Source organism: Anthonomus grandis, chromosome 2 (assembly GCF_022605725.1).
Source record: "Anthonomus grandis grandis chromosome 2, icAntGran1.3, whole genome shotgun sequence".
NCBI classification, from domain to species: domain Eukaryota; kingdom Metazoa; phylum Arthropoda; class Insecta; order Coleoptera; family Curculionidae; genus Anthonomus; species Anthonomus grandis.
In genome coordinates this window covers 32,368,267-32,381,350 of record NC_065547.1, presented here as the reverse complement: position 1 = coordinate 32,381,350, position 13,084 = coordinate 32,368,267, and the positions used below count along the sequence as shown (strand labels likewise).

General features: G+C 32.9%; 2 protein-coding genes and 1 long non-coding RNA gene across 3 annotated transcripts in view; 1 reads left to right on the top strand and 2 right to left on the bottom strand.

Moving 5' to 3' along the window:
• Window positions 1-1,173: 1,173 nt before the first annotated feature.
• Window positions 1,174-2,026, top strand: LOC126750693 (probable N-acetyltransferase san). Its single transcript, XM_050460389.1, has 3 exons — window positions 1,174-1,341; window positions 1,401-1,724; window positions 1,778-2,026. The coding sequence occupies exons 1-3, from the start codon at window positions 1,334-1,336 to the stop codon at window positions 1,938-1,940; spliced, it is 495 nt and encodes a 164-aa protein (XP_050316346.1). The 5' UTR covers window positions 1,174-1,333; the 3' UTR covers window positions 1,941-2,026.
• Window positions 1,945-13,084, bottom strand: part of LOC126750692 (uncharacterized) — a 41,219-nt gene continuing 30,079 nt past the window's right edge. The window contains exons 3-5 of the mRNA XM_050460388.1: window positions 12,755-12,949; window positions 12,581-12,701; window positions 1,945-2,204 (exon numbers count right to left, since the gene is read on the bottom strand). Coding sequence (XP_050316345.1) covers window positions 2,037-2,204; window positions 12,581-12,701; window positions 12,755-12,949 — 484 coding nt within the window. The 3' untranslated portion in view covers window positions 1,945-2,036. The remainder of the gene's footprint in view (window positions 2,205-12,580; window positions 12,702-12,754; window positions 12,950-13,084) is intronic.
• LOC126750699 (uncharacterized) lies at window positions 3,065-5,954 on the bottom strand. The gene is made up of 2 exons (XR_007665797.1): window positions 4,071-5,954; window positions 3,065-4,014 (listed from the first exon to the last, which is right to left on the bottom strand). It is a non-coding gene; the product is annotated as an uncharacterized LOC126750699 (long non-coding RNA).

Genomic DNA, 13,084 nt, shown 5'->3' with positions numbered 1-13,084 from the left:
ATCTTAACCGTCGTTCCTTATAATTAATAGAGATGGCACCACAATAGTAATCAGTATTAGTCAAATGACAATTATTTTCCTCAATGTCAATCAAGTCGTTAACTATTCACAATTTGCATATTCTAAGTAGTGTAAACTATTATCGGATATTAGTTATTTATTACGACTAGTATTTGCAGTGCTGGTAAGTACTCTTGTGAGCCAAATCGACACCAATTTGACTAACCTCAAATTACAGAGAACTTTTATATATTTTAAGCGCCGTCCCTTACAAATCACAGAGATGGCGCCACACTAGTAGCCAAATGGAGATTTTTTTCATTATGAACTAGTCAGATATTGACATAATAGTAATTTTGTGAACTGCTAAATATTGTCAATACTAGTTATTTAATAATAATTGAATTGTTGGGATTTTTTGTTGGAAAAGGGTATCTGTACCGTTGCCTAACATTGTTATGCTTTAAAGACACTAACTTGACTAACCTCAAATTACAGAAATATTATATATCCTCAGTCATCGTTCTTTGCAATGGGAGAGATGGCGCCACAATAGCAGTCAAATATCGACTTTTTTCATTAAATAGTTAAAATTTATAAAAATAATTTTCTGAGTAGTAGTAGTACTTAATGGTGGGGGAACAGTGTCCGGCGGGTAGTCCTAAAAGTCCCTTTCCGCCAACCCCTCTGAGTAGTAAAAAATAATGTAGATCAACTGCTATTTTTTGTTGATTGAACATGCAGTTTTGATACGTAGTTTTGACTAATAAAAATATACTGACTTCCTCCAATTACGGAAACCACGTTTACATATTTGTGAAACATGTAAATAAGAGTGACTTCTAGAGATTACATTGATCCAGTAACCTTCTATGAATTGAATTCTGGTGTAATAGTTTGCTGAAACTTACCAAGATGGCGCCACAATTGAGACTCTGGATTTGACTAACATCATTTCGATAAACTAACCTTGACTAAAAAGATTTTCGATAAATGAATAAACGTTTCTGAAAATTTGAAAAAACATTTTCCAAACCATCATTGGTTTTAGAGCGGGTGTACAAATGTACAAACAAACTGTAAAAAAAGACAAATATGTGGTCAGGCATCTTGATAGTCTTGGCAACAATGGAGCAACTTGGCTCTTAGGTCCATCATCCTTAACCTCAATTTGTGACTTCTGTCAAATTTTGGACATTTTACTTGACGTTTCATTTTCATTCATTCTTTCCTCGAAATTTCCTAGCTTTTATACTAATTTTTTAAAAATTAAAAAAAAAACTTGATTTATGTTAATTTAGTACCTACATTTTATAAGCAAAAAGACTCTACTATGACCAGGTAAACTAATAAAATCCTTCCTACAAATTAACTTTTAAAGCCACAATAATTCCTTTCAGGGCAAGCATTGAATTGGGCAATGTAACACCACATAACATAAAACAGTTAAAAAAATTAAACAGCGTCGTTTTCCCAGTATCTTACAACGAGAAATTCTACAAGGATGTCTTAGAAGCCGGTGAACTTGCCAAATTGGCTTATTACAATGATATTGTAGTTGGAGCAGTTTGTTGTAGGATTGACACAGTAGAGAAATCAAGGAAATTGTATATTATGACTCTGGGCTGTTTGTACCCATACAGACGACTTGGTATTGGCACCTTAATGGTACAGCATATTTTAAACTATGTGGAAGAAGATGGAAATTTTGACAGCATATTCTTGTAAGTAGCTTTTCTTAATCATTGAGGTTAGGTTTGAAGGTATTCATTTAAAGGCATGTTCAAGTAAACAACAAGGTGGCCATAGATTTCTACAAAAAATTTGGCTTTGAAATAGTGGAGACCAAAGAACATTACTATAAAAGAATAGAACCTGCTGATGCGCATGTTCTGCAAAAAACACTTAGGAAACCACAACTGAATGGAAGCATAGAATAAAGTGTTAAGTTTATTATTATTTATTTTTTATATGGTTTTGTTTTTAATGCCTCATTCATGTAATAAAATATCTTCTTTCAAGTACACTCAATTTATTCAATTAAAAAACTGATCTAATATTGCCTGTAGTATTGGACTAAGCACATTACTGATCCTCTCCTGGTTGCTATCAAGGAAATCAATGAATCTTGACAAAAACACTTCTAGGAAGTCATTGATTGTTTTACTGATTGAGTCACTCCTCCATATTCCTTCAATTTTTAGCTAAAAAAAAAACATTATTATTATTCTATTGTGTTCTAGCTTTTTGTTAACAATATTAGGTGGTAATACACTAATGAGACTGTTGACTCTTGGTAAACACTTATTTTCTAACTGGTTCTATTTACAATAGAAATTTGCACCCCACAGTATTTTACAATATTACAAAAAATCACAGACTAGTCTATCATCACAGTTCATTTAAAGTGTAATGACTAGTTTATTGGTAGTAATAACTGTTATAGTGTTCTTATTTTGAAGTATCTTTTCCAACTTGCTTTTAAAGATATTTATGTTATTTTTAGACATAGTTTCCTTGATTAATGGGTTTCAGATGTATGCAACTCAGTTGGATAGAAAATTTTTTATAGCTTATTGTTTTGGTCTTTCCACAGCTGTGTTATCCTGAAGTATGTCAATGTAGCAGATTAGATCACATTAGTTAGGATTTTAAAGGCTTCTTTAAGTATGAGTAAATCAAAAATATTTACCTGCTCTGTATATTGGAGGCCACTACACTAGGATCGAATTCTTGTAATTCTACATGACATTTTTTAATACTTCAACAACCAAAATAAACTCCAATTTGGGTTTAATATATGTGGTTTACAGTTTCCTAAACATCTCCACTGAGTTCTTTGAAGAGAATTTGCTATCTTAGAATTTTTTTGTTGATGTGAGCTTCCCATTTTAGATCATTAGTTACTAACATGCCCAGATCATTCTGATAATTGTTATATCTAACTGGGCTTTCATTTACAGTAGAGTCTCGATAAAGTGAACTAATTAGGGATGATTGTGTTCATGTTTTCGAGGAGTTCATGTTACTGGATAAAGTTAATCGCATGATAAACTAACATGTATATGTACTTTGAATATATATTTTATTGGAAAATCAAACAAAAACATGTTATACAGTTAGTAATACATAGTTGAAAATGTATATGTTGTATATGTTTATACATGGTATAAAGATAAAAATATTTATTATATAGGTAAGTATATGTATGTAAGTAAGTACAATGTACATTATTTATATTTAATCTGTTGTTTTTAGAAAAAAGTTATCTAACTTTGTTTGATGGTTTGAAAGAATAGTTGCACATTCACGTAATTTGTGTAAAGACTGAATATCTTCAAAGTCTGCATTGTTTTGCTTCTGCCCATTCTAGACCTCTGTTAAATATACGAACTGCCTCAATATGAGTGACTTTATCCATAGCCTGAGAAACCTCTGGATCTTGATCCTGTCGGTTTCTGAATAATTAGACACTGCAGTACAATTCTCATCATGTTCAACGAAGTCATCTTTATTCCATTCTTCGATATCTCCATGTTTGAAATCTTGCCCTGGATCAATTTCTTCTAATAAATTGAGGTTAGTCTCTACAGTGCTTAGCAATTCTTGACGAAGAGTTGCCAAGGGTATTGTGTCTTCACGATCATCATTGCTTTGGCTTTTGAAAATATTTTTCCAACACTTTTTAATGGTTGCTGGTTCTAATTTATTTCATGCTCGTGATAAGTTTAAAATAGCATCCCTGAGGTTGTATTGTTTCATAATGACATTCATGTCCTTAGATTTATTAGCTACAACCATTGCCAAAAACATGGAGCGATAATGCAGTTTAGTCAACCCAATAACGTTTTGGTCCATAGGTTGAATTAAGGGTGTCACATTGAGAGGCATATACATAACTTGAATTAGTTCATTATCAGATAAAAGTTCCTCTACTGGGGGATGACTGGGGGCATTATCCAATAAAAGAAGTGCTTTCTCTGGAAGACCTTGTTTCTTAAGAAACTTTCTCACCTAAAATTAAAACAAACTTTTAATTTTGAAATGTATAGCTATGGCAGGAAATTTACCTCAGGAACAAAAATTTCTTTAAACCATTCCTTGAAAATTCCGGCTGTCATCCATGCAGATTGTGAGTTTTTGTAGTGTACAGGAATGTAAGAGTTCTTAAAACTTCGTGATTTTTTAGCTTTCCCTATTACCAAAGGAGTCAATTTATGTAGTCCAGTCGCATTTGTACATGCTAGAAACGTTATTCTTTCTTTGGCTGTTTTTCTTCCAGGGGCAGTTTTTTCTTCACTGGATACGTAACTCTTTCCGGGTAAAAGCTTCCAAGTTCCAGTACAAGCCGGTTTCATCGGCGTTGTACACTTATATAGTCTAATTTTAGGTCCTTGATTTTTTCTTTAAGTTTACGTAAGAATGGTGAAACCAGTTCGGGCTGTGAAGATAGTTTTTCACCAGTTATTGTTAGGAAGCGTATGCCAAATCTTTTCTTGAACTTTTGCAACCACCCCAAGCTCGCAGAAAAAGTGGAATTTTTGTCGTACAGTTTTTCGTGAAAATATTTGGTTTTCTCTTTTAAAATTAAACCACTTATTGGTGCATTCCTCTCTCGTTGTCGCAAAAACCACTTATACAAAGCTTTTTCCATTAATGGATATTCAGAAGGTCTAAGAGATTTTCGTTTACCTGGTCCAGAAAAAGTCAAGGCAAGTAATTTGGTCTTTTTTCTTCTTAATTGCACACACCGTGGATTTGGTTATTCCATACTTTTTTGCTAAAAAGGTAACTCCGCAACCTCTACTGACATCGGACAAGAGTTGGGCTTTTTTTTCCAGAGTTAAATAATTTACTTTCTTAGTAGACATCGTGCTTGTTTCGTATTGATAGGCGAACAAACACTGAATAAGACGCACATTTCATATCTCTTCAAACATGTACAAACAAGATATACAATTTGGCGGCGATATGCAAAAGCACTAAGTTAGTACTAAAGTTGCCAACAAAGGGAACATAGGAAATGCCGCTAATACGGGTAAAACGGTAAAACGATATAAATATTTTTTTGTTCACGTTATAGAGGCGAGATATTTTTGGCGTTCACGTTTTAGAATAGGCTGAATACCAATTAGGCTGTTCACGTGTGGGGATGTTCACGTTATGGGACGTTCACGTTATCGAGACTACTGTATATTAAATACATTGGCTGGGCTGTTGTTGCTTATATTGAGGGTGGTAAATATTTTTCATTCCCTAAAGGTCTGACCAGCTTAAATTTTCTTGCAGATCATTTTACAAATCAATTGCTTTGCATGTGCAAAAAACGATTTGTTAATTTTTATGTTCTGGGCAAGATCACAAATACACCAAAAATCGCAGAAGTCCCAGCACTGAGCCCTGGAGCACTCCACTCCATACACTGTCATTCTCTGCCTTCATTCTTACTCGGAAGTTCCTGTCTGAGAGAAAACATTGAATAAACATCAACAAGTTACCCTTTACATCATAATGCTCAAGCTTGAGTAAAAGTCTATGAGGAATCTTGCCAAAGACTTTCTCAAAGTCCAGATAAAGAATGTCTGTGGGATTTTCTTTATCCATTATATATTTCGAGTTATTAAGGCATGGTAATAAATTTATTGTGGTAAAACTTCCAGGAATGATTGCTTCTAATTTCTGGTTGTTGCTGGTAAGTTGGGCACTAGTCTTTGAGATCCCATGTGGAGATGGACTAAAATCTCTGCACAAATTGCTCTAATATGCCCCATGAATTAAGTATTTTCTCACCTATTATTAAGTTTTTCAATGCTATAGTAGTACTCTTTGGTATTAAAGCGCTGCTGATCCATATACAGTAAGAGCCAAAAGTCCGGAATAAATTCATTTAAAATTCAGGGGTATGTTCAAAAAAAAAACGCTCGGACACGTCGATTTTTATTTTTAACTGCGGGTTTTCTTACTATAATTTTATGTATACAAAAATAAGTTACGACCATCAACTTCAATTTTTGAAATGGAAATACCTATTTTTTATTCTGTATTCTTAAAGAACAGAAAATTCTAGACATATTTCATGTACAATGTCCTATACCTATCTTCCTTTGTTTTTGAGTTATTGACAGTTGAAGATCGGCATATTTGCACTTTTGACATGTTATAAAATTCAAACGGTTAGACATAGACAAATGCGGTTTACACTTTTAATCGAAGCTTTTTTAAAACCATCTGTTGACACTAGCTAGTAAGTGTCAACCGGTACTGAGAAATTTACGGTTGAATTTCTAAAAAAACATTCAAAATATTAATGTATTTAATCAAAAGTATTGTATAAACGTTGAACAAAAAGAAACTATTCTAATCTAGACCGAATTAAATGTTCAAATTGAGCCCCATTAACTTCTTGACAGTAAGCGAGTCTTGATTCGAATTCTCTCAGAACGTTGCGTATCATTTCTTGAGGTATTCGTTGAATCTCATTTCTTATATTATCAATTCTTCTAAATTGTTGGGTTTATTTACATACACTCTATGCTTTAATATAATACCTCACTTAAATATTGGCGCACGGCTCTGCTGAAGTGTGGCGGCGTACCATCTTGCTGGAACCAAATTGAAGCTTCCGGAATATTGGGATTATTTGCATTTGGAAACATCAAACATAAAGCGGGAATCAGTTCGTTCCTTAAGAATTCCAAATAACGTTGACCTGTTAAGGTACCTTCGAAGAAAAATGGACCTATGACTCTGTCATTGATAATGCCGGCCCAAACATTCACAGATTGAGGATATTGGGTATGAGCTTCAATCACCCAATTTGGATTGGAGGAAGACCAGTAACGGCAGTTCTGACTGTTCGCTGTACCATTGATGCAGAAGGTCGACTCGTCAGAAAAAATTATTCTACGAGTAAAAAGACGGTCCTTATGGCAGACATTGATTATAGTTTCGCAAAACTCTAATCGACGATCTCTATCATCTTCGTTAAGTTCGTGGATTAATTTTAATTTATAGGGATGATATTTTGCCTTTTTCAAAATCCTTCTTAAAGATGTTTTTCCAACATCGTTATCTAGTGCTGCCTGTCTAGTCGGTGTATGAGGATTTTCTTCAATGGACAAAACAACATTTAACTTCTTTTCCTCGGAAATTGAGGGACGACCCGATCTGGGTCGATCTCTGACGTGATCTAATTCTAAATTTTCTTTCTAGTTTGCTAACGGTAGACTGAGATATTGTCTTATCAGGATACTTCGTATTAAACATTTCACAAACCTGGTGTTGGGTCCTAATGCGATCACCACATCCTATCATAATTAGTATTTCTATTCTCTCAGTTTCACTTAACTTATTCATCTTTTCAGGCAATATTAAATTTTACAATAAACAAGGATAAGACTGCTTAATACCTGTCACTTCTGTTAAATATCTAGAATATTATTATACTTTTATGATCTCTGTATGTGATTATTTAATATTCAAATTATGTGAATATAGTAGGCTTTGAGCTACGCGTAACAGATGGCGCTAATAGTTTAAAAAATGCTTCCATAGATCCTTAAATATTTGGCATCAGGCTTCTTTCTAAAAAAGATTTCATAGGGAGTCAATCTCTCTATGGAAGCAAAATATTTGTTAGAATTCCTGAAGTAAAAAGAACTTCCAAATGGGATAAAAAGGCTGAATGTGTTATACTTGTTGGATATTCAGATGTGGGTTACCGAGTTCTAATAGGTAATAAGATTATTGTAGCGCGACATGTGGATATAGTAGAGGATGACACTGTTTGTATTGGTTTTGAAGAGCCCAAAGAGATTATTGATCCCAAGGTAAAGGAAGAACTTAAGACAACCCAAGAATTTAATCTAGAGGAACAGGAAGATGAGAATAGTGACTCAGATTATAGTGATGTTCCGGATGATCTTAATCAAACTGTGCAAGAAGACAGGCAAGAAGTTGGTACATCTGAGGGTACACTATTAAGAAAATCAAAAAGAATCCCAAAACCAAACAAGAATGAAAACTATGTCTATCAAACAATTTGCGTAAATTATTGTAATGCAATGACTCCTTTAACTTTTGAAGAGACTCTATTGTCTTCTGAAGCGAAAAATTGGAAAGGAGCTATGGACTTAGAGCTGAAAAATTTGTCTAAAAATAAAACATGCAAAATGGTTGAGAGACCCAAAGACCAGCCAGTTATTGATGTTAAATGGGTGTATAAAAAGAAGCCAGATGGGATTTTTAAAGCACGTTTAGTGGCTAAAGGTTTTCAACAAAAAGATAACATAGATGACACTTATTCGCCCGTCTTTAAAGGTCAAACCCTTAAAATCTTGTTATCCTTTTGTCTTCAAAATAATTTCTTTATAGAGCAGATGGATGTCGAGACAGCTTTTCTAAATGGAAAAATAACAAGTAATATTTATGTTGAACAACCTGAAGGTTATAATGATGGGTCTAATAAAGTTTTTAAATTGTATAAAGCTCTGTATGGCTTAAAAGAAAGTCCCCGTTTATGGTATGAATGCTTCCACCAGTACATGAGGGATCTCAATTTTTCTAGAAATAATTGTGATTATTGTTTATATTATAAAGATATTCAAAATGGCACCATTTACATATTACTTTTTGTGGATGATCTTCTCATTTGTAGTAATAATCAAACTTATATTTCTAATATAAAGCAAAAATTATGTCTACGCTTTAATATGAAAGATCTAGGTAAAATAAGCAATTATGTTGGTATTGAAATAAAATACAATGAAAAGTCGAATATGTTATTGAGTCAAAAAACTTATATCGAAACATTAGCGGAACGATATAATATTATCAGCTGTAATAAAAGTTTCTCTACACCAATGGAAGTCAATTTAAAATTATTAAATACTGATAGTTTAAATGATAGTCTAAAATATAGGAGTATTATAGGTGCTCTTCTCTATGTTAGCACAGCTACCAAACCTGATATATCATTTAGCGTTAACTATTTAAGCAGATTTCAGAATTGCTATGAAGAAACTCATTTTTAAATATGCTCTAAGAATACTTAAATACTTATATCAAACAAGAGACTTAAACTTAATTTATATGAAAAGAAATGAAAATTGTAAAGTTATTGACTGCTTTGTAGACGCAGACTGGGCAGGTGATTCAAATGATAGAAAATCTACCACCGGTTTTGTTATTAGATTTTATGAGAATGTTATTTACTGGAAATCTCATAAACAGAATAGTGTAACTAAGTCATCTACTGCAGCTGAGTATGTTGCATTATCAGATGCGATTTCAGAAATTCTTGTTGTAAGAGAAATTTTAAAAACTTTTAAAGTTAACTTAAATAATCCAATCCAAGTTTATGAAGATAATTCTGGCGCTGTAGCAATATCTAAGTACGGTAACTATACTAAAAATGCTAAGCATATTGAAATTCAATATCATTTTGTGCATGAGAATTATTTAGCTAAGGTAATAGATATCATAAAAATTAAATCTGACGAGAATTTAGCTGATATTCTTACTAAGGCACTGGGTAAAGAAAAGTTTATTTGCTTTAGAGATTTATTAAACTTAAAGTAAGTTTGTTACTTGACTGTTTTTAACATTAGAATTACCTGTTATATTTTTTTGTAAGGAATAGGTAGAGAGCATAAAAGTAAGGAGGTGTGTTAAATATCTAGAATATTATTATACTTTTATGATCTCTGTATGTGATTATTTAATATTCAAATTATGTGAATATAGTAGGCTTTGAGCTACGCGTAACAGATGGCGCTAATAGTGTTATAATTTAATATTCGGGACTGTAAGTTTTCATGCTTTTACGCTTCTGTACTGTAGTAGCTCCCCTCTTTTTTTTTATTACTGGTATTTAGTTTAAGAAGAATCTTAGGAGAAAACTTTTGTTATGTGATCAATGTGATCATTTATTTATTTTCTGTAATCACCATCAAACGTTCCTAATATACTTTAGTTTAATTGCTAACAAGGAGTTTCAATTAGTCTAATATTTTAACAACTTCAAAAAATGATGACAACATCATTGCAACAATGGATGAAAAAACACAAAAAACAAGATTACCTTAGTAAGGGTGTTACATAGTTGCATGAATTATTGTATGTTCAGAAATTCAACCGTAAATTTCTCAGTACCTGTTGACACTAACTAGCTAGTGTCAACAGATGGTTTTAAAAAAGCTTCGATAAAAAGTGCAAACCGCATTTGTCTATGTCTAACCGTTTGGATTTTATAACATGTCAAAAGTGCAAATATGCCGATCTTCAACTGTCAATAACTCAAAAAAAAATGAAGATAGGTATAGAACATTGTACATGAAATATGTCTAGAATTTTCTGTTCTTTAAGAATACAAAATAAAAAATAGGTATTTCCATTTCAAAAATTGAAGTTGATGGTCGTAACTTATTTTTGGACCACCCTGTATACATACATAAAATTATAGTAAGAAAACCCGCAGTTAAAAATAAAAATCGACGTGTCCAAGCGTTTTTTTTTTTGAACATACCCCTGAATTTTAAATGAATTTATTCCGGACTTTTGGCTCTCACTGTATAGATCTGCCTTTGTGATTTTGCCTGGCATCAAAATCCAAAGTTGAAGACGATTTTTATGTGATTTTCTGGCCATTTATTTTTAATTTGTTATTGTGATCTTGTCTCTATGGTCTTGGATTTATTTGCTTTTTCGATATTTATCGCACAGGTTACGTTTTTTGTCAAACAGATGCCCACTGATCCAAGGCTTTTTTGAATGTACTTCAACATTCCTTTTGTATTTTGTTAGTCAGTTTAATAGCATACTTAACTTGAGGTTTTGATGTGATTATACCATGGTCACTTCATCCTAACGGGAGACTGCATATTGTATCATACAATATCTTTTTGCATTGACTAAGAAAAGATCCAGCAAAGATAATTTAAGCAGGCTGCACAACTACGATACAAATATTGCGCTCCCCGGATAATCAACCTGTCCGATATTTGTTGCAGCGTGTCGTGTCACGTTTTGAAATAAAAATGAAGGACGATATTACACAAACCATTTTATTTATTCAGGAAGTAGAGAAATATTATATGACCACACTTTGCAGGTAACATTATATAGTAAGTGTGAAATTCATCATCATGATTTAATAATTGCTTTGATACTTCAAAATTTCCCGTTTTGGAACAACCATTATTATAGGGATGAACCCAGTAACGACGTTTTCTTCGGTTTCGACTTAATAATTGCCACATCATAAAATCATCGTCATCAGAAGACGACGAAATGGCTACAAATGCGGAACAGAACTAAGCCCTGATGTGCGTGCTTGAACCGCAAATGTTGAACGAAATTATGACAAAAGAAAAATGTGGCGCCACATTTGTAACTTAGGTGTGCGGCCGGCTTTAGTGGGCATTTATTTCCTTATAGATCTTCAGAATAACCTGGACATATTCTATACCGTTTTAGTGTCACAGTTTTCCATGTGATCTAGGGGTAGTTGAAATTTCCCAGTATAGGTTTTTTTTTTTTGGATTTTAAAAAGGCCTTTCTTATTATGTTAATTATTTGGTTGTTTTGGTCAATGGTGGAGTAACCTGGTCTATAAATACATGCTAATTGCATTTTTATGTTGTCGATTTGCACATCAACCCACACAGAATCTATGGGAGCTAGAGTTTCATATTTTCCAGAGAAAGTTCTGCATATTAATTGTCCACAGTATCTTACCAGAACTCAAACAGCACCCCCTGTTTCGTCAGCTATATTCTTATGGAAAACCAGATATCCTTGCAAGCTGATAAAACTATCCTCCATAGATTCCTTAAACTGAATTTCCATAATACAAATAAAACTTGGTTAATATGTACTTATTTGTAACCTCCATTCATCCGATTTATTCACAATAGGTTCGGCATTTGTATAAAAGGTGACTTCAATATCCCCATGATTTCATGAAAACTCCGAACAGTAGTACATTTGTAATACGTCTTTCCCTTTCTTGCAGTTCATTAATGGTTGGCTTGACTCTTGTTGAAATTATTGAAACCGATATCATATGACTAGCTTCTATTACTAACTTAACATTTCCTTCCCTGCAGTTTTGTTGCAGATTTCTTCAGCTCTTCATTTAAGGTGGTGCACAATTTTATTGCATATGCTGGTCTTGGAGATTCTTATCAACTTTTTCTTATGTCTTCTCGTGTTTGTTTAAATTCATCTGCAAGCTTAGGGACTACGACCTCCAACCGATCTTTTATCAGACTATAAGGCTTGGTGTATATGGGAAGGGCAAAATTCTCAAGGCAAGCACAATTGATCGTAGTTGGGTCGTGAGGATTTTCAAACATTTTGGCAGAACACTCTACGACAGTTATCCATCCGCGACGATATAATTGATCCGTTTTGCTTTCTCTAAAGATACGTTGATTTTTACATTAAAAACAGCACTTTTAAGTTTAAGTACCGTTTGGATCCATATATATTTTATTTCTAATTTTTAAAACACTAAGTTTGCGAAAAAAATCGGTAAATATCAATAAACAACCTAAAACTGTTTTAAGTTTAAACTTACGAAAGTGTTTTTGCCAACTGAAAAACTAATAGTAGCATTCTTGAGCCCCTTAAACCCCAACGGATTGGTGGATATTTCAGCTAAAGTGTATAAATTTACATTAAAGCTGTCTATGTTAGCACTAGAAATAAGAATTATTTAAACTCAAATAATTTCATTTTATTAAGTGCTTACCTGATATTGCCTGTTCCAAAAAAGGGCAGCAATTGCCCTAAAATCAGGTTTGTATCATAATTTAAAAACAAATTTAGGTTCTGGACGTTTACAGTTAAATTTAGAGAAGTGGGCGGTAAAAGATGGACACTTATGGCGGTTGCAACAATTTCTTGAAGGCCTGTCAGGGTGAAATCGGTGGTATTTACCCAGCCACTAAAACACATATAATATTAGTTTTTTTTTAATTCAATGAAATGAAGTATTTATTAATATGTTACACATTAGTAAAATCTAAATACAATTCAAACAAAATATAAGAAAGAAAACAAACTTTTAGACAGAATAAGC

Coding starts and splice junctions, on each gene's coding strand:
- LOC126750693 (XM_050460389.1), top strand. Junction 1,725..1,777: donor AATTTTGACAGCATATTCTT/GTAAGTAGCTTT, acceptor ATTCATTTAAAG/GCATGTTCAAGTAAACAACA.